Source organism: Galeopterus variegatus, unplaced genomic scaffold (assembly GCF_000696425.1).
Source record: "Galeopterus variegatus unplaced genomic scaffold, G_variegatus-3.0.2 Scaffold5012, whole genome shotgun sequence".
NCBI lineage: Eukaryota > Metazoa > Chordata > Mammalia > Dermoptera > Cynocephalidae > Galeopterus > Galeopterus variegatus.
This window is the reverse complement of record NW_007731123.1, coordinates 31,788-51,524: the sequence shown is the minus strand read 5'-3', so window position 1 is coordinate 51,524 and position 19,737 is coordinate 31,788. Positions and strand designations below refer to the sequence as shown.

The 19,737-nt window shown below is 39.7% G+C and overlaps 1 protein-coding gene across 2 annotated transcripts in view; it reads right to left on the bottom strand.

Moving 5' to 3' along the window:
- Nucleotides 1-10,696: 10,696 nt before the first annotated feature.
- Nucleotides 10,697-19,737, bottom strand: part of LIPF (lipase, gastric) — an 18,022-nt gene continuing 8,981 nt past the window's right edge. For both annotated transcript variants that reach the window (XM_008588744.1, XM_008588745.1), the window contains exons 6-10: nucleotides 17,434-17,570; nucleotides 15,796-15,942; nucleotides 13,832-13,903; nucleotides 13,338-13,409; nucleotides 10,697-11,066 (exon numbers count right to left, since the gene is read on the bottom strand). In XM_008588744.1, the coding sequence (XP_008586966.1) occupies nucleotides 10,830-11,066; nucleotides 13,338-13,409; nucleotides 13,832-13,903; nucleotides 15,796-15,942; nucleotides 17,434-17,570 (665 nt within the window). In that variant the 3' untranslated portion in view covers nucleotides 10,697-10,829. The remainder of the gene's footprint in view (nucleotides 11,067-13,337; nucleotides 13,410-13,831; nucleotides 13,904-15,795; nucleotides 15,943-17,433; nucleotides 17,571-19,737) is intronic.

Sequence of the window (19,737 nt, the reverse complement as noted above, 5' to 3'; positions counted from 1 at the left end):
TGCATCATTGCTCTGACATGCATCTGGCAGAAAGTAATTAAATTGCCCCATGGCAGCCTAAGGGCTATAGCTATGCTAATTGTCTGCTTAGGCAATTATATTGTTAAGGCAATTCACAACTAAAGCCAAAATGTTTCATTATTTTAGTGTTGGGAAAATATAGGAAAATGGTCAGGTCCACTCAGATGTCCAGAATCTCGCTGAGCATTTGACGTAAATATGCACATGTGCCTAGGTGTTCCTTGGTTATCGTCTAATGTAACTGTGCATGTGCACCCAGGTGTCCTGGGTTATGGACTTAAGTATAAAGGACAAGTGGCTCTGATTCACAGGTTCCCCCACCCCCAGGATGCTCCTGGTGGGAGCCACGGGGAGGCCACTACTGCTGCTGGAGGCTGTTGCTGCAAGCTGCTGCTGCCAGTGCCTCCGGGACCCTCTGAGATGCTGCCGCTGCCACTGCTGAGGACTGAGCTCATGTGGTCTGCCAATGGCTCCCAGGATCTTTCCCAGTTACCTAGCGTGGACCTGTGTGTGAGGGGTCTGGTGACCCAGTCTGGACAATGGGTTTGAAAGGTCCGTGGGCCCTAACCCCTAGCCCAGATGATACAAATGGAAAACTTAGTGTAACTAAAAAAATGAAATGTTTTGGCTTTAGTTGTGATTTGCCTGCCTTGACAAGTGGCATAGTAGCATAGCTTTACAACCGGAGTAGTCGTGGCAGGATTCCAGGCAAGTGAAAGAGCCCAGCAATTGGTGTCATGGGTAGGATGCCAAGCAGGTAAATGAGCAGAAAGCCCCTTGGGAGGGGGAGGAAATGTGGCTACCCTTGGGTATGTGGTGCCCAGTGGCTGCTTTCCTGTTGAATGGGGTTTGGCTGTTGCTTGCTTTACTGTGAGCCAACATGGACTATGTTGGGAAAATGGAATAATTTAATTAGGCCCCCTCACCTTAGGTCTGGTTAGGGGTGGTGTGGCACAGTCTTTGTAAGCAAGTTGTGTGTGGGTGGAGTTAGTGCACATGGGCGGTGCTGCCACCTGGCTGGCGTGTACTGCCTCAGATGTTTGCCCTGTGTGGTCATGATCTCAAACTAAGACTCCAAGGATCTCTTTGCCGGTTACCTAGCTCACAGACCCGCATGTCAAGGGTTTGTGAGCTCCAGACCCAACCCTAGCTCAACAATTGGTATAGTCAGCAGGATTCTGAGCAGGTACAGGAGCCGAAAGCCCTTGGAAGAAGGAGGAAATGTGGCTACTTTTGAACATGTTGCGCCCTATGGCCATCTTCCTGTTGATCGGGATCTGGTTGCTGCTCACTGTATTGCAAGGCAGCATAGACCAGGCACCATGGCAGAAAACCCCTTGGGAGGGGGAGGAAATGTGGCTGTCCTTGAGCATGTGGTGCCTGTTGTCCACTTTTCTGCTGACTGGAGCCTGGCTGCTGCTCACTATGCTGCAAACTGATCAAGATTTGCAGCAGAAAGCAGAGTTGTTGGTGGATGAAATACAGCAACTGGATGATTTGAAGAAGAAAGCAGAGTTGTTGGAAGCACTGATAATTATCCTGGAGGATGACATGCAGCGACTGGCCACTCCTGCCCCTCACACCAGGGAAGACAACCAACCCAGTGGGGAGTTGGGGAGACTATGTGTCTCCAGGCATGACCTGTTGTGCATCAGAAAATGAAGCATGAGCAGCCTATGGGACCAGACGGACAGCCATTGGGTGATCCACAGGTGACTCAGTTCACCACCTATGTCTTGTATACCTGTAAGACTTGTGCACCGTGCACAAATCCCACACGTCGGGATGGCTCACTTCACAAAGACCACGAGACAGAGACCGTTGCAATCAAGCAAGAGGAGTTTATTCCAGTATGCTGGGGTCACCCAGTCTCTTGGACAAGAGCATCCCCGAGCTCTTAACACAAGCACTTTTTATACATTTTTTTTGACAGACCTTTGCAACAGGATGAGTTGTATACTGCTTACAGGTTATCTGAGGTGACCTTTAGATTTATTGGTGGGCTTTAGCGGGCTGGCACCCCGATAAGGAACAGTGTATTTCCCAATCGTTTATCTTCCTTGTGGTCTGGCCAGGTGGCCTCTAGATAAGGGACTGGTCAGTTCCTGGAACCGGGTGGTGATTACTCTCTTCCTGGAATTTAGCGTGCCTGGGCCCGCCTTGACTATGCTTGGCTTCTACTTTAACCCCTTAGAAGCTGCCTTACTTAAAATGGCATTAGTTATGTTTTCCAATTTTTAGCAAGCATTTGTACAGAAGCAAATTGCACATGTTAAAGTTATACTTTTCTTCTACATACCCAGGTTGAACTAGTTGACTTGGGGAGACAGTAAAGCAGCAGAAACAGGGAGAACCCCCAGCTGCTGTGGCTATGGGACCTAGGGGTGGATGGTGTAATGTGCTCTGGAGACAATGTAGTAAACACATTTGTATGTAGTAAACATGTCACATTTGTCCGAAGGCAGATGGCTCGCCAGGTGCCACTTAAACCCGAGAAGTCTCGGAGGGTGCCACTTAAACCTGATAGCTGGCCAGGTGTCCTATAAACCTGAGAAAAGAGTGACTGAGTGAATGCAATTGTTTGAACTGTGGGCCAATGCTGCAGAAGTGCCCAAGACTGTGAGTGAATAGCTGGTGTAAGCGAGCTGATTCAAGTAATTCAGGAACTGGGGATGGGGAAGCTAGATGCTAATAGCCAAGACAATGAAAATGCTCTGAGGGCATTTTAGAAGTTTGGGAGAGCACCCCTCCCATCACAGAGTCCTAGGAGAACTGAGTTTCTCTGAAGGACTGACCTGGGGCACTGCTGCCCTCAGCAAACTGCTCCCTGCATGCTCCCTGCATCCTAGCTGCTCTGGCTGGAGCAATCCTGCCTCAGCACCTCCGAAGAGCAAAAGCCAAAAACTTTGGTGGTGTTCACGTTGTGTTAAGTTTGGAGGCCAGCCGTATGTGAGAGCAGTGGAGCCATGGCAGCCTCCACCTAGATTTCGGAAGATGTATGAATAAGCTGGGGGACTCAGGCAGAGACCTGCTGCAGGGGTGGAGCCACTGCAGAAGTCATCTACAGAGCAATGTGGAGCAGAAAAGTGGGGTCAGAGCCCCCACAGAGAAACCCCACTGAGGAAATGTCTAGTGGAGACAGGATGGCAGGACTGCCACCAGGAGCCCAGAACTGTGGGGCTGCTGGCAATGTGCATCACCAGCCTGGAAAAGCTGCAGGCACAACAGCAGTTCAATGGACTGCACCTGGCAGAGCTTCAGGAGCGAGGCTGCCTAATGATTTGGGGATCCAGATGCCCCAGTGGTTAATATTTGCCCTGTTTGGGTTTTGGATTTGTTTGGAGCCTGTTTTTTCTTTCTTGTCTATTCCTCCCTTCTGGAATGGGAATGTGTACCCAGTGTCTGTCCCACTGTATCTTGGAGGTAGATTATCTTGTTTTTGACTCTTTACAGGTTCACAGCTGAAAAGAGTTTTGCCTTTAGTCTCAGATGGGACTTGAGTTGGACTTTTGAATTGGAATTTTGAGTTGGTGTTGCAGCAAGCTAAAGACTTTTGAGATTGTTGGGGTGGAATAGGTTATGTGAATGCAAGGGTCATTTATGGTTGCTAAGGGAACATTACAGAAGATTCTGAATGAGTAGATTGTACGGCTAGGGATGCTGATGGGGTGGACTGTTAGGAAAATATAGGAAAATGGTCAGGACCCCTCAGATGTTCAGAATCTTGCTGAACATTTAATGTAGATATGCACGTGCACCCAGGTGCTCCTTGGTTATTGTCTAATGTAATTGTGCATGTGCACCCAGGTGTCCTGGGATATGGACTTAAGTATAAAGGACAAGTGGCTTTGATCCATAGGGCCCCCCATTCTCAAGATGCCCCTGGAGGGGTACAGAGAGGCTGTTACTGCTGCTAGAGCCTGTTGCTGCCAGTGCCCCCAGGATGCCCTGAGAGGCCACTGATGCTGCTGCTGCTGTGGACTGAGCTCATGTTGTCTGCCAGTGGCTCCTAGGATCTTTCCCAATTACCTAGAATTGACCTGCGTGTGAGGGGTCTGGTGTCCCAGTCTGGACAATGGGTTTGAAGGGTCTGTGGGCCCTAACCCCTAGTTTGGACAATATAAATGGAAAATTCAGCGTAACTAAAACAATGAAATGTTTTGGCTTTAGTTATGATTTGCCTAACTTGACAAGTGGCGTATTCAAGTAGCTTTACATTTAGTTATACTAAGTTTTCATTTGTACTGTCAGAGCTAGGCCTCAAACCCTTCAAACCCATTGTACAGACTGGGTAACAAACCACTCAGATGCCAGGCTGGGTCACCAGACCCCTCACAAGCAGGTCCATGCTAGGTAACTGGGAAAGGTCCCAGGAGCCATGGGCAGACGACACAAGCTAAATCCTTAGCAGCAGCAGCAGCAGCAGCAGAAGCTGCAGAAGTGGCAGTAGCCTCTTGGGCCATCCCAGGAGCACTGGCAGCAACAGCCTCCGGCAGCCGCAGCGGCCTCCCCGTGGCACCCCCGGGGACATCCCTGGGACGGAGGACCCTCTGGTTCAGAGCCACCCATCCTTTATACTTAAGTCATAACCCAGGACACCTGGGTGCACATGCACGATTACATTATGTAATAACCAAGGAACATCTGGGCACATGTGCATATTTACATCAAATGCTCGGCAAGATTCTGAACATCTGAGGGGCCCTGACCATTTTCCTTCATTTTCCCTACACCCTGGGATATGATTTTCAATGCCTTTTCACCTCATGTTTGGTTAGAACTTGCTTTAGAGCCAAGCCATTTGCAGAGCCTAATCTTTTAATCTTTATAATTTTACCCGTTTTGAATTCAAGCAGCCTTTATAATTCTAAAGAATAGTAGATATATCCCATGAGGTGTTTCAAAATAAAGGTGTGAAGCACAGAATTCACATTTACCAACATGCACATTTTGAAGCTCTTAGAAAAGGTGTATTAAGGCTTAGATGATTGAAATTGTTTGGCAGCATATTTATCCAAGGAAATGTAATTCTTTTTCTTTTTTCTTTTTTTTTTTTTTGTCTTTTGTCTTTTTTCCGTGTCCGGCAACGGATCGCAACCCTCAGTGTTGCCCCCGTACCGGACCGGGGACCGGCAATGGGATTGCAAACCTCGGCGTTGCTCCCGCGCCTCGCTCAGCCAGTGAGCGGGAACCGGTCTGTATGTGGGATCCGAACCCTCGGGCGGGAGCGCCACCGCGCTTCCCAAGCGGCGCACTATCCAGTGCGCCACCGGGCCGGCCTGTAATTCTTTTTCTGATTGTGTGCCTGTGTCTGCATACACACATTCTCAGTGAAATGCAAGTGTGTATAAATACATATAATTTTAAAAACTTATACATTTTTATGTATAATATACATAATATATTTTGTGTAAAATATATATTTATACTTATATGTATTTGTAGATATACATATTTACAAATATGTAGTGTGTATACACACACATGGTATGCACACTTACACAATGAGCATCTATTCTTCAGTGTTCTTTAACCTTATCTAACATGTTTTAGATAAGGAGATAAGAATTCACAAAGCAGAGCCATCCGACTCCCATTAAATATTCCTGGGTCATATCTCTCCACTTAGATCCTGACCTTGCTACAGTGACATAAATTGAACAATATAATAGCAAGCCAGGTCATCTGGTGCTGCTGAGTCGACTGCATACACAAGTTGTGTTTGCTCCAGTGAAGAACAGTGGATTGTTACGACTTGCAGAAAAACCTTGAATTGAAGAACTTCAGAAAAGCGTAAATTTTTTGAAAATAGCGAACCCACAGATACAGCAAGTTTAAGAGCTCTGGTTTGGAGAGCCAACAGGATCATATGACAGATGAGATGAAAACCTGGGAAGAATGAGCAGGCAAACCAAATGAGTACGGGGAGAGAAGAACTTTTCAGATGCATCTTGGTCTTGGAAATAAACCTTGAAATAATTACACAAGAGGGTTAAAATTCAGAGAAATGTAATTCATTAGCTGCCAAAGTGCATAAAATTAAAATTATTAGATGGAGGCCAGTTGGTTCCTTAGATTGGTTCTAACTTGGTTTCATAATTATGTATAAATTTTGGCTTTTATGTTTATGAGTATGGTTTTATTAGTTAACTTAAATAATTAAGCTTTAAGGAACTGATTTGTACTAATCCAAATCACAAGGAAGACCCGATAAAGCGAGAGTATCAATGTTTTACGTGTGGGGACAAATTACTTTCTGTTCAGTAGATCAGATGCTTACATGAGCACTGTATGAATTCTTCACTTAGTTGGTGAGTCCCTCTTGAAGCTAAGTTACTATAAGAAGATTGCCTGGTATGTGAGAGCACAGGAAATGATCTAAACAGATAGTGCCTTTGAGCTATAAAAATAATAATAATGAGTAATATTAATTGAGTGCTAGCATGGATCATGCACTAACTGTGTTAGCATATCTAGCATAGAGAAGCCACTCAATTGGTATTTATTCAAGAAATTAATACAGAAATCCTCACGACAACTCTGTGACTCTGTGAGGTTGATACTCTTATTATTTCCACTGAGGGAAATTAAGGCTTATGAGGTTAATAAATTTCTCCATTTATTAAATGGCTGATCAGGAACTTGAACCCAGTCACTCTGACTCTCCAGTTTATGTTTATGTGAGCACCACACTCAGCCAATGAGCTAACCGGCCATCCCTATATGGGATCCGAACCCGTGGCCTTGGTGTTATCAGCACCACACTCTCCCGAGTGAGCCACAGGCCGGCCCCTCCAGTTTATGTTTATAACAATTTCGCTGAACTGATTCTTCAAATGTACATACTGCAGGGTGACTCTAGTTAACAATAACTTATTGTATACTTTCAAACGACTTAAAGAAAAGCCTTTGTATGTTCTCAACACAAAGAAATGATAAATGTTTTAAGTGCTAGATATCCTAACTATCCTGATTTGATCATTACATGTTGCAGATACAATTAATAATTGTACATATTTGTACAACTACAATAATTGTACATATTTGTACATATTTGTAGTTAATTAATAATTGTACATAATTGTACAATTAATAATTGTACATATTTGTACAACTACAATAATTGTACATATTTGTAGTTGTACAAATATGTACAAGTGTACAATTAAAAGTATTTGTCAATTAAAAATAACTTTTAAAGAATGTATTTAATTTTCCCCACCTTCAAACTAGTTTTAGGTTTTTGTATATTCATTCTTGCTGTAGACCTTATTATGGCATTACCTCGTGATGATATCTTGAATTGTTTTACAGTTTATTTTAGCTATAGCAGAATAATATTCTTGATGACGATTTTGTACTCACTAGTATCATTAGCAACTCATTTGAAAACTACTTCTTAGGGTGGGTTATTTAAGCAGATAGTTCACCTCATCTGTACTTTTACTTATTTTTCAGATTGCTACTTTCAAAAGAAAATTCTAGAGGGGCCTCATCTTGTTTGCGTTAAATACCTTTCCTGGTTTGGCTTAGATTATATACACCTTTTACAATCTGATCTTCTTGCTTAGGGCTAGGACAATGGCCAACTGAGACATGGCAAAGCAGATGAGGTTTGCACCAGGAAGCTCAGGTCCCCTCTGTGCCTTCGAATATCTTTCTTTCTTTACTTCCTTCTTGCCTCCATTCCTTCTTTTGCATTCTAGTGTTTATCCTCCTCCTTAACACTTTCTTTCTCTCATGATTTCAGAGAAAGCTCACTGACAATAAAGTAGCATATTTTCCTGTCAGATTTCTGTGTGGAACCTAGGAACTCGGATATTACCGTTAGTAATACTTCATAAATCCTCAGCCATGTGGCCTCCCCCATTTTCCCCTTCAGATAATTCTAGAAATGGGTTAATTTGACAATGTAACAGAGCTATTCACGTAAGCCTTGTGCAGCAGAAATAGAAGAGTCCACATATGAGGAGATGTGGATTCCAGCTCTGACAATGGCAACTGTATGACTTTTATCAAGGTGCAAACCCTCTATGAATTTTAATATCCTTGCTTGGAAAATGATAGGATTAGACAAGATAATGCTTAGTTCTCTTCTTTTCTCTTTTTATCTTCTTTGATTAGGTCTCTTCTGACTTAAAAATACAGTGATTTGCTTGTATTAAAACAACACATTGTACCCCGCAAATACGTACAAGTAGTTGTTAAAATTAAAAACATTTTTAGAAACAAAATAAAAATACTATGATTTTAAAGAATGAGTTATATTATTTCTAGTAGATTTAGATTGAAACATAGTTCTCTGTTTATATATATTGGTCTTCATGTGAGTTAGGCACAGAGGCATAGAAAACTACTTGCAATCCCCAAGTCAGTAAGGAAAAATTTTGGAGGGGAATGTGGACAATAATATAGTGCCAGCTACAGGTACATTCAAGGAATAATGAAGAAACAGTTTGATCGGAAGGGAGGCTCCTAGTTGAAGTAGTTGTGAAAGAGTATGGGTAAGTAAGATTTATGAGGATTTTGAATGGCAGGTTGAAGAATTTGAACCTGAGGTTGAGGAATAGAAAGAATTTGAGGAATCAGTTTGGAATGTAAAGTGTAGAGGAAGGAAGACTATTTAAGATGCCACTGGAAACATCCAACCAGCTATCAGGATAAAGAAGGAGATCAAGAGCTGATATATTTTTTAAAGTATTGAAAGAAATAAGAATATGAACTTTTGATATATTTGATCTTAAAAAAATTATGTATGTTTCTTAGTTGAAAAGGCTTAAAAACAGTGACCAACCCAATGACAATGATCCCCCTCACTTGTAGGATATGATTTTGTAATAACACACTAAAAAGAGACAGGAACCCTTAAAGAAATAATTGAGCAGAGGCAGTCAATACGCAAGATGACAGGTTTAGTCAAAAGGACTTTGGGATCCATTTATTAAGGATATCATAAGTAAAAAAGGGAATAATTTAAGTAAGGATAGTAATTACATTGAATTAAAACATCAAATATGCATAAAATCATTCATTATGATACTGAAAGAAGAAAAGTTTTGGAAATTGGTAAATAAAGGGAAAGAATCATGCATTTTTGGGTAATCAAATAGCATATGAAGAAAATTTTCTTTTTATGGAAGCATCCCAGCTTATAAATAAAATAGAACTGATTAAATTAGAATGTTATGATTTTCTAACCCCTAAGGAGCTATTAGATCTGGGTATTGAAAAGCAGTAGCCTCTGACATTAAAAAAAAAAAAAACAGAGAGAGACAGCTAGGCATATTGAGCCTCATTGTAGAAGAACAGAACATGGTCTATTAAGTATTTTTTAAAATCTTAATCCGATCAAGGTTATAATTTACAGGAGTGTGTGGGCAATTTTGCCCCTAAGGTGATATTCGTCAGTATCTGGAGATATATTTGTGTGTCACCTCTTGGTGTGTGTGCTACTGACATCTAGTGGGTAGAGATAAGAGATGCTGCTTAACATCACGCAATACCGAGGACAGCCCCAACAATAAAACATTATCTGGCCAAGAATGTCAATAATGTTAACAGAGCTGTGATGAACGTGGGAGTGCAATAGCCAAGATATGGAACCAACCTAAATGTCCATCGATGGATGATTGGATAAGGAAACTGGTATATATACACCATGCCATACTACTCTGCCATAACAAAGAATGAAATACTCCAATTTGCAACAACACTCACTGTTGAGCCTGGAGAAACTTATGTTGAGTGAAATAAGCAAAGCACAGAGGGATAAATACCACATGTGCTCACTCATATGTGGAAGCTAAGAGAGAATGGAAGTAAGGAAAGAAAGACCACAGTAGTGCTGTGGTCTTACAGAGGGAGGGAGCATTCCTAGGGCTACAAAGTGGAGTGGGGGGACAAGGGGGATGAGGAGGGAGGTTGGGGAATAATTGGGTGAGGGATACAGGGTACAAAAGTAATTTCTGGTAATGGGCATTCTGCCAGTATGAATCTGGCCCTCACATCATGGGCATGAGGGGTGACAATTAGATTTGTATGTTATGAATATTCATAATAAACAAAAAAAATTTTTTAAAGTCAATATTGTTGATAAGTGATACTACTGGAATATAATCTGCAAAATTTCAATGATATGAAACTACAACACAAAAGACTTGTGCCTGTTTCATGGTCGAGGTCCAAGGAGATGAGGGGGGAACAATAGTAATAATAATAGAGCACATCCTCTACCTCCCAACTTCCCAAATTGGGGTTGGGGTTGCCTGTTGCTTCCCAACCTACTCTTGTTCTTTTCCTGAGAAGTGAAAGTGAGCTGACCTTGATTTAGTTTATATCCCAGTTGACCTTTCCATGGGGTTACACTTGTAAAAGAACAAGTGATGTCCCCCCTGTACTGATGGAGAGAGTGAACTTCATAGACTATAGAAAGCAATTTACTCAGTGTCAAGTGTACATAAGAGGACTCAGTATTCAACCCCAGGACTGTCTTCTGGCAACACTCATGGTTCATGGCTCATAATTGAAGTGGAGTTTAGAAGAGACTGAATGGGAAGATGGGAAGAGAAGTTTCACCTGCCCAGGGATGTGTTCTCTCAGGTGTTTCTAGATAAATTTCTAAGTGAAAAATAAAATTTCTTTAAATTAAAAAAAAATTCCAAATGGCAAATTGGAAGTTTGTTGATGCCAGTATATTTCTAAAATCAAAATTATAGAAAGGAGCACTACATTTTAAACATTACAGAAAACTATGTATGAGAGAAGAAAGTATTTTGAAAAACTAAATGGATTATTCTTTAAATCCAGAATTACTTTTTGTCTTCTGCCATCATAGAAACAATTTCATTATAAACTTCTTGAGGGGCATTTATTGCCCAGATAAAATCCAAGTGATTGTAAGGAGGAATCTTCTTGTGGTAAATGAGATTGGGGAGTTTTGGAAGCAAATTATCAACATCTTGGGGGTCAGCCAACCAGTCATTGCCACCGCTCCACACTGCAACTGGCACATCCACAGCTGTCAAATTATAGTAGGGAGGTGTGGGCTAAAAACACAGGAGAAAGAGCCAGAGTTTAGGTAAGCGAATTTTAAAACCAATAAGAATTCTTTAAGTAGATCATATAACATTAACTGTCTTAGTTTTATAGGTAAATTTTACATTTTGATATATACGTATATACACATATCTTTTATAGATGACTGCTTAGAGAAAGTCACCTTTATCCATAGAGCAATATGTTCTAGACCGGTGCTTCTCAAACTCTAATGGGCCTGTGAATCACCTGGGGATCATGTTAAAATGAAGATTCTGTTTCAGTAGATTTGGGGGAAGACCTGAGATTGTGCATTTGTAAGTGATGCTGATGCTGCTGGTCCCAAACCGTGCTCTGAATAGCAAGGCTTTAGACAACAATCCTTGCAAATGAAAAACCTAGATTTCAACCCAAGCTGAAAGAAGTAGATTTGATTAGATCATAATTGTAACAGATTGCTTCTACCCAAACATACTAAAGCATGATCTCAAAATGTCTTGGCTTATTTTGGCTTTGCATTGACTTCCAGGTATTGTCAGCGGACAGGTCAGTCGGTTCAGTTAAATAGCTGTAATTGTTGAATATTTACCTGATTTTAAAAACTATTTCTTCAAGTTTAGAGAAATGGTATCATCACCCCCATTTCCTATTTCTAGAAAATCACCATTTACACATAGATGTTATAGAAGTTCATAAAACAGGAAAGGGAACAAGAGAATCATCTCTAATTTTTCACTGTCTAGAAAGAATTTTGTTAAATTTTTTAGACCATATTTTTAAGAATACTAATCAAATATACTAAAAGTTTGTCTATTCTCATTTTATGTAATAGCCAACTTGCCATAGTAAAATATGTTATCATATGTAATTCTTTCTAATATTTTAACACTTTCTATTATTTTCTCTTATATATTGGAGGAAAAGCAAATAGTGTGGAGAATATCCTTAATTATAAGTCCATTTTTTTTTAACTTACATCTCATTGTTCAAAGAATTTCCTACATGCTAGTTCTGGCTCTTAAATTGGTGTCACTGCTTCAATTAGTTAAAGACCAATCTGAACTGTTATTGGCTTGGTTAGAAAGAGGGTGGACTTAGGAATTGGGTATTCCAGGTCTCACCTGGCACTTTGAGAATAAGTCCTCTGATTACTAGTATTACAGCCTGCTAGAAAGATAAATTCAAAGCAAGAGTATGTTTGGGGGATTTGAGGAGGTGATGGTTGGGAAAAAACATTTTCAACAAAAGTTTGATCTTGCGGTGCTCTGAAAATCTCTTTAAAGACGTAAAAAATGTAAAATAAAGGGGGATGCATTTTCTGTATACATAGGATATTGTTATAAAAACATATAAATCCCTTTTAAACTTTGAGTCATGGTAACAGATGAAAATTACTAGAGTCGATAAAGGGGGATGCATTTTCTGTATACATAGGATATTGTTATAAAAACATATAAATCCCTTTAAAACTTTGAGTCATGGTAACAGATGAAAATTACTAGAGTCTTCCAGGTACTACACAGACGGAAAAATTGGTATAGATGAAGAGGAAGAGGAGAGGATTCAAAATAATGCAAGGTACTTGTTCAGAATTAGTCGGTGATAACCTGAGACTTTACCCTGAGCTAGGGGCTTATTGGTATTATCCCATTAAATCCTATCAATAACTCTCTGAGTCTGGGTAGAGAGATGAAGAAATTATTGCCCAAGCTCATATCGACAGCAGGAAAGTTGAACTCTGAAGTGTGGATTCTTTGTACTACAACAAATGTAAGGACTGCTCCGTACATCTGCCTATTCCATAAGGCCCCTGCCTGCTGAAAAAAAATGTTTCCAGCCTTGAACTGCAAGCACATTGTCTTTTTTCTATATGGGAATGTGTTCCAGTGAAATCACTCAATAAAGGGGAGGGTATTGTTTAAGGAGATCAGAGATTCCAGTGCCATCTCACGAACAGTTAGAACTACGAGTTTATTATATCAGTTAATTGCACTTAAGAAAGGAAAGAACAGCATGCCGGGGGGACTGGGATGCAGGGTAACTCTACGTAATGGCAGAGGGTGGTGGTAAGTTCTGGGAAGTTCCTCACGTGGGGGTGTGATGCTGTGAGGACAGCTCGAATGAGCATAGCTGGAACATGGGGGCACGATCACGTGGGAGAATGGGAGAATGGACATGAACGTCTTTCTTGGAAAATAGATGCATGGTTATCATATTTTTTTATTTAGCCTTTTATACTTTTGTCTTTCAAATGTGAATAATTTAAACTTTAAAAAGCTTACCTGATTATAGTGCATCATGTTCTGAATTGGGCTTCCCCAATCAAAAGCTTGGAATTTCCCAGACTTAACAGCCTAAGATAAAAAAATTAAAAATATAAAGACATAAAAATTCTCCTTATTATGTGAAAAATAAAACTAGAACATTTCCAAGAAGTTCATTTTCAATTCAAACAATTATGAGAAAATATTTTTCTCATTCTCAAGATTATTCATCGTTGAAGACAAGGTATTTATGCAAGTTTAAATGCAGCTTTGCTTGAAGTAATTTTTCTTGTATACTAAGTCATAAAAATCATTTCTTTTTTGCTACCAATGCACCTGTTTTCCTCAGATCTTCATTCATATGGATTGATCGTTATTTTCATATGGTAGTCATATGCCAGAAAAATCACCTGCTAGGATTATATGACAGAATATTTTAAGAATGTGCTTTAGGTAAATGCAAAGGGTTCAGGCTCACAAAATAGGTCTTGACAATATTTGAGAAATTATACCTGGGTCCAGTGGAGCATGTTTTGAACAGAAGTTCCTGCTGGATTATGTGACAGGTACACATCCAAGCGACTCTAGAAACCAAACACACACATATACACATGCACACTTAGACACATATTCAGTTTCTCAGAAACAACTAAGATCTAAGTTTTTTGATCAGGTAAAATGTTGAAGAGCAACATTTATTGAAAGGATATGAGCAACACATTTGTACGTCACTTTAGAATTTGCAAAGTGCAATTGCATGAGTGTTGATTCATTTAATCTGTAGCCACTCAATGAGAAGAACTTATCTCCATTTTATCAAAATGGAAATTGGGGCTCAAAGAAGTTTAAAGAAATATCCAATGTCACACAGATAGTAACAGAGTAGAGCCAGAGACTTTAATCTAGGTCTCTGAGTCTAAATTCTCAGCTTTTTATTCTCTTCTGCCCAGAGCCAGAGTACCATAAATTAAACATTTACACACAGGATTCTTGCTTTGCAGAACTTTAATATGTATGAGCTACTAATATATGCATGACTGTCATGACATATATTTTCTAATCATGCTGTCTTATTGGGACCCTAATCTACCTTGCTCAGACTCCAGGCAGCAAACTGGAGTCCCCTTCTTGGATTGTGTAGGCCAGTTCACAGTGGATCTTAATGCCACTGTAGAGAAGACTGTGGATGGAGTCAAACAAATTGACCATCTTCACAAGGGACCAGAGTCTTTCTCTACATAATTATCAGGCAGAAGACAAAATCTCTACTTTCGTTTGTTCCTTGTATCTCTATTTAACTATTTTTTTTTTGTAAGACTCTTATTGATGGAATACAATTATCCGTACTGCTTTTTCTTAGTGTGATGAAGCGTTCTGTTTGAGTCTACATAGGGAATGACAAATATGCCCAGAATCATGGAGAGGGACTCCCTTCTAAGAGAGGGAAAGGGGGCCCTTATCTACTGTCCTAAGTGGGGACCAGTGAAAGTTTCAGATATTATATATTATTATAATATATATGTGTACATATATATATGTATGTATTATGCACAGAGATGATCACCAGTATTGAGAAAGAGAACTGAATCTCCTAGATCTCCATAAATCCAAGAGCCATGTCTGTCTTTTCACCAATGTGTTCCCAGTAACTACAACACTTCATAGAATTATACTTTCTTAACAATGAACTTGATTTTCCTAGGTGTTCAAGGGTAAATAACTAAAATGACGATTGTGAGTGAGGATAGTTATCTATGCATATTGGTAATGGTAGCAAAACATGAAATTGCTATGTGCTATGTACTTTGTTCTGTATGCTTTACCTATATTAGCTCATTTGATCTTCATAATAGCCCATTTTGTGGGTGAGGAAACCAAGACAGAGGAGTTTAAGTCAGTTCCAAAGACAGGATTTGAATTTAGGCTGATCTGAATTTGTACTAACTAGTTTATTATATTGCATTTTCTCATGTATGTTTTAAAATCCCAACTCAATGCAAAGTGAGCGAAAAAGTAGATAAAGAATATGGGCAAGGTCTTACATAAATAGCTGCTCTGAAATATGCTTTATAATATTATGAGAATTATTATCAGCATTAAAATCATTTATAAGAACATTTTTTTAATGTCTAGACATTTTTCCCACAGAGAAGCCTGCTAAAATATATAGTTCCCTTCCCTCAGAATTTAAATGTGACACCAATTATTTAGGTGGTCACAGTGAGTAGTAAGTTGTTATTTTTTCCCCACATGCTGTCTTTTTACTTTAGGGGGTGTGGGGGTGATGAAAGGGAGCTGGAGGTGACAAAATTGGGAGCAATGACTTGTGATTTCTCTTGGGTTTATCAGGATATCATGAACACAATTCTGCAGCTACTCCTAGTTCTTATAAATTACCATTTCGAAGTGATGATGAAACAAGTAATCAAATATGTTGCTAAAAACATTCAGAATAGAAATCATGATGCATACAAACCATGTTCAAATTCTTATTGTCAAATCCACAAATGATGAATAAGGCATTGCTGCAAAGGAGGTCCAGTGTCTCACGGGAGCACACTTGAGTAGCAAGAAATTGATCAAAATAGTTGTGTGGGTAGAATATTTTGTCACCAAATATAATCTGAAAAGGAAAAAAGCATCATTAGAGGTTTGCAGCCCTCAAGCTGCAGAAAAGACCCATTATTTTATTTAATCTACTCATACAGATGTGATTTTTATAGGCTGATGATATTTTATTTCCATATGTTATTTTAGGAATTTCCAATACTTTCTCTCATTTAATCCCCACAATAAAGCTATGAAATGGGCAGGGAAGATGTCAATAGTGGGTACCTACTGTTGCAATGATAACTGTACTGGCTGCTGAGAGGAGAATGAGTATAAGACACAGAGAGCTACAATCTAGTTGGGATAATAAGAGTTATGGAATAACATGATGAAACAGCATGGCAGACTGTCATAATTAAGTTCCAAGATGTGCAATTTCAGCAATAAATTATGAAAAAAACAGGAGGGGAAATAGTGACTGTGAGCCATATTTCCAGCAAAGCTTTTAGAGAAGAAATGAGATTCAGTTGTTTAAGAATAGAAAGGATTAGCCCCAACTCTTTTTGAGGAAGGCAGGTTTTTTATCATCTCCATTTAATACATGAAGAATCATGATGTTAATAGTCAGGACCTTGGGCTAATTTGAACTGGATTGTACCTAGAATACTGACCCAAGCCTCTGACTTGAGGTTTAATGCTTTTTTTTTTGAGTACAATCAACGCAATCAATGATAAATCAATGAAGTCGGTAAATACACTCAGGGTCATCAGAAAATTTTAGATTTTGAATAAAAGTTTTACAAATGTAGCTTGACTATAGTTAAAGTCTCAGGCTTTAGACATACATGGCAATACAGAATGAAACGAAATGAACAGCATGAAACCAAAAAAGAAAATGACATCATTGGTATTAAGCACTGGAAAAAGTAAAGAGTGATCCCCTACCACGTATGCCTACGATATAAGGAACTTAATATTTATGGTTTATTGAAAACCACCCTACTGTCCTACGAAACCACCATTTAAAGATGAAGGAGCTCTTTTAAAAAAGAGCCCTTAGGAAAGCCAAGAGTATTCGATGAGGAATCTCAAAGTATTTGCTGCATTCAATCATTGATTTCTTTCCCCTCTTTCTTCTTTTTTCTTCCCTTTCTTTTCTTTCCTGTCCTTCCTCTTCCCAGTTTCTATGACTCTGGTGGGTTAGGCTTCTTATTTCACTATTTCATTTTGTTTTTATTTCCCCTTCCCTGCCCCAGGAGTGGAATCACTGTCCTCACACAGCTGTGTAGAGTGCTTGGTAAATGAAATATGTGTGAAGGAGCAAAAAGCACTCCCAGGCAGTCCTAACCCACACAAAGCTAATGAAGAACAAAGGAATGAGGATCTCACAGGCTGCAGAGAAGATTCAAACATGGCCAATGCTGTTGAAGAAACAAATGTGTTCAGTTCCATTTTTGGATATAAACATCATTGCCCATCAGGTGTTTTTGCTCTCTTTCCATCACTTTGAAATCCATAGGCAATTGAGTATCTTATATTCAACTAATGAAAAAGAATTACATACCTTGAAAAGGAATGAAGGAATAAATCTAAGTTTGTTTAAAAGGCTTTTTGTATACTTCACAGTGGCAACAGGAGCTAATGCATAAAAGGTTTGGATTCTTTTAGCCAGGTTGGGATTGGTAGAAAAGGCGATAAAACCTGAAAAAAACAAGGAATGGGTGAAGAAGTGTGTGTGTGTGTGTGTGTGTGCATGTTCATTGTTTTGTTTTGTGTGTGTGTGTGACCTTACGTTGGACTTACCAAGGATGGCATCTGAGACAACCTGAGAAATTGGTACTTCTGCCTGCTCAAAGTGATCAGATCTTAGTATATTTGTTTTATTTTCATAGATTTTCTATGGGAACATGAATCTAGAACTTTAAAAAAGTTATAATAAACTTTTATCTGACCTTAGAAAATGGAACAAATTTAGAATAATAATATGGTAACAAAAACTAGTTATTTATATGACATACAGGTTTTTATAAATTTAAGTTCCTTATCTCATCAAATGAGTTAATTAATGCTTAATGCGAGTAGAATATAAGAGTGGAAAGAAGTTTAAAATATGACCAAACTGGATTTGAATCTTAGCTCTGTGGTTTATTAGCTTTTTGGCCTTGGACAAGTCATAAACTCTAAGAGCCTCTGTTGCCTCATCTGAAATATGAGGATAGTTTTGAGTGCTTCATTAGGTTGTTTAGGAACTAAAGGAGGTGAATCATGTGAACAATCTACCATGATACTTGGTACATAATAAATGTTTGATAAATGAATAGCCAAGAGAATTTAAATATCTGTGCACAGTGAATATACCCAGCCCGTCTGTAATTAATTGGTTTTATGAACAGTAGCATATTAGCAATAACCAAGTGATTATTAAGTTAAACTATTTACAGTCTAACTACATAGAACGAGCCCTCCCACTTTTAATAATGACATATTGATGAGACTCAAGAATGGCCTGGGGGAAAAAAAACAACTTTTCAGCTCTAGACAACTACCTCACCTATGTAATACACACCTGATTCTATTTGAGGAAGAATGGTTTATTCAAGAGCGCCATATGTTATTAAGGGGTTCTTTATCTGGTTGTCTCAACTCCGTAGATTACAGCCAGCAGCTCACCCAGAGTAAGCAAGACTCAGGTACTCATGGAACCTGAACAGGTATCAATAGGTCCCTGCACTGTCAGGACATGTGACTTCTCAGGTGTCTGCTCAGAATTTAATCCTATTTCAGATACAGTTCTAATAGGGTACCTATCTAAATTCTCAGCCCACAGAAGATTGGAATATGTCAGTTCAAAGGCAGAAACGACTTCCAGATATTTATGAGCATGGTGACAGCAGTAAGAAGATGTCCACTAATGAGAAAGAATAATGGAAATGTTCAAAATTCAAATACATCACAACAGTAGTAGTAGGTTGGGGTTATTTGATATCAGGACAAGCAGTTCTACTCGCCTCAATAAATCCTAAGAAAGCTGTCGCATTGTGTTTCAATGCGATAATTTCATAACCCTAGATCATCGAGAAAAATTTAAACTGTGCTCAATGTGTGCTATTTAAAAAGGCAGGGGAGTGTGCCATAGGTTGATGCAGATTTCGAGCCAGCTTCGCCCAAAGTTCTGCTCTCTTGCTGTGTCTAATGACTGGTCAACAGTAGGTAATAAGGCCCGGTCCCCCAGGCACACTAGGGAAGTCTCTGGAGAGCCAGAGCATACAGTCTGCGGAGGCCTTTTTGAGACTGCTTCACAGCCCAACTTCTCCCTCTGCCCACCCCTGCTTTTTTTTTTTTTTTGGTTTTGTTTGTTTGTTTGTTTGTTTGTTTTCCTTTTTGTCTTTTTTCATGTCTGGCAACAGACCACAACCCTCAGTGTCGTGCCCGTACCAGACCGGGACCGGCAACGGGATCGCAACCCTCGGTGCTGTGCCCGCCCCTCACTCAGCCAGTGAGCGGGAACCGGTCTGTATGTGGGATCCGAACCCTCGCGGGAGCGCCGCCGTGCTACCAAGCGGTGCACTGTAGCAGTGCGCCACCGGGCCGGCCCCCCTGCTTTTTGCCCTTTCCCCTAAAAGTGCTTCATCCCCATCTCCTTGGGAACCTGACCAATACACAATGACAAGGACATCAGTAAGTGCTATATTACTGAACTCTTTCTCCGTCTAAAATGCTAGTTGAGATTTGTGCTTTAGGATGAACAAGCAGTGGGGAGAGAACTGTCACAAGCTCCCACTACTAATTTCCAACACTTCGCTGCATGTGTCCGTATTTGGACATTCTTTTTTTTTTTTTTTTTTTTTTTTTTTTTTTTTTTTTTCCT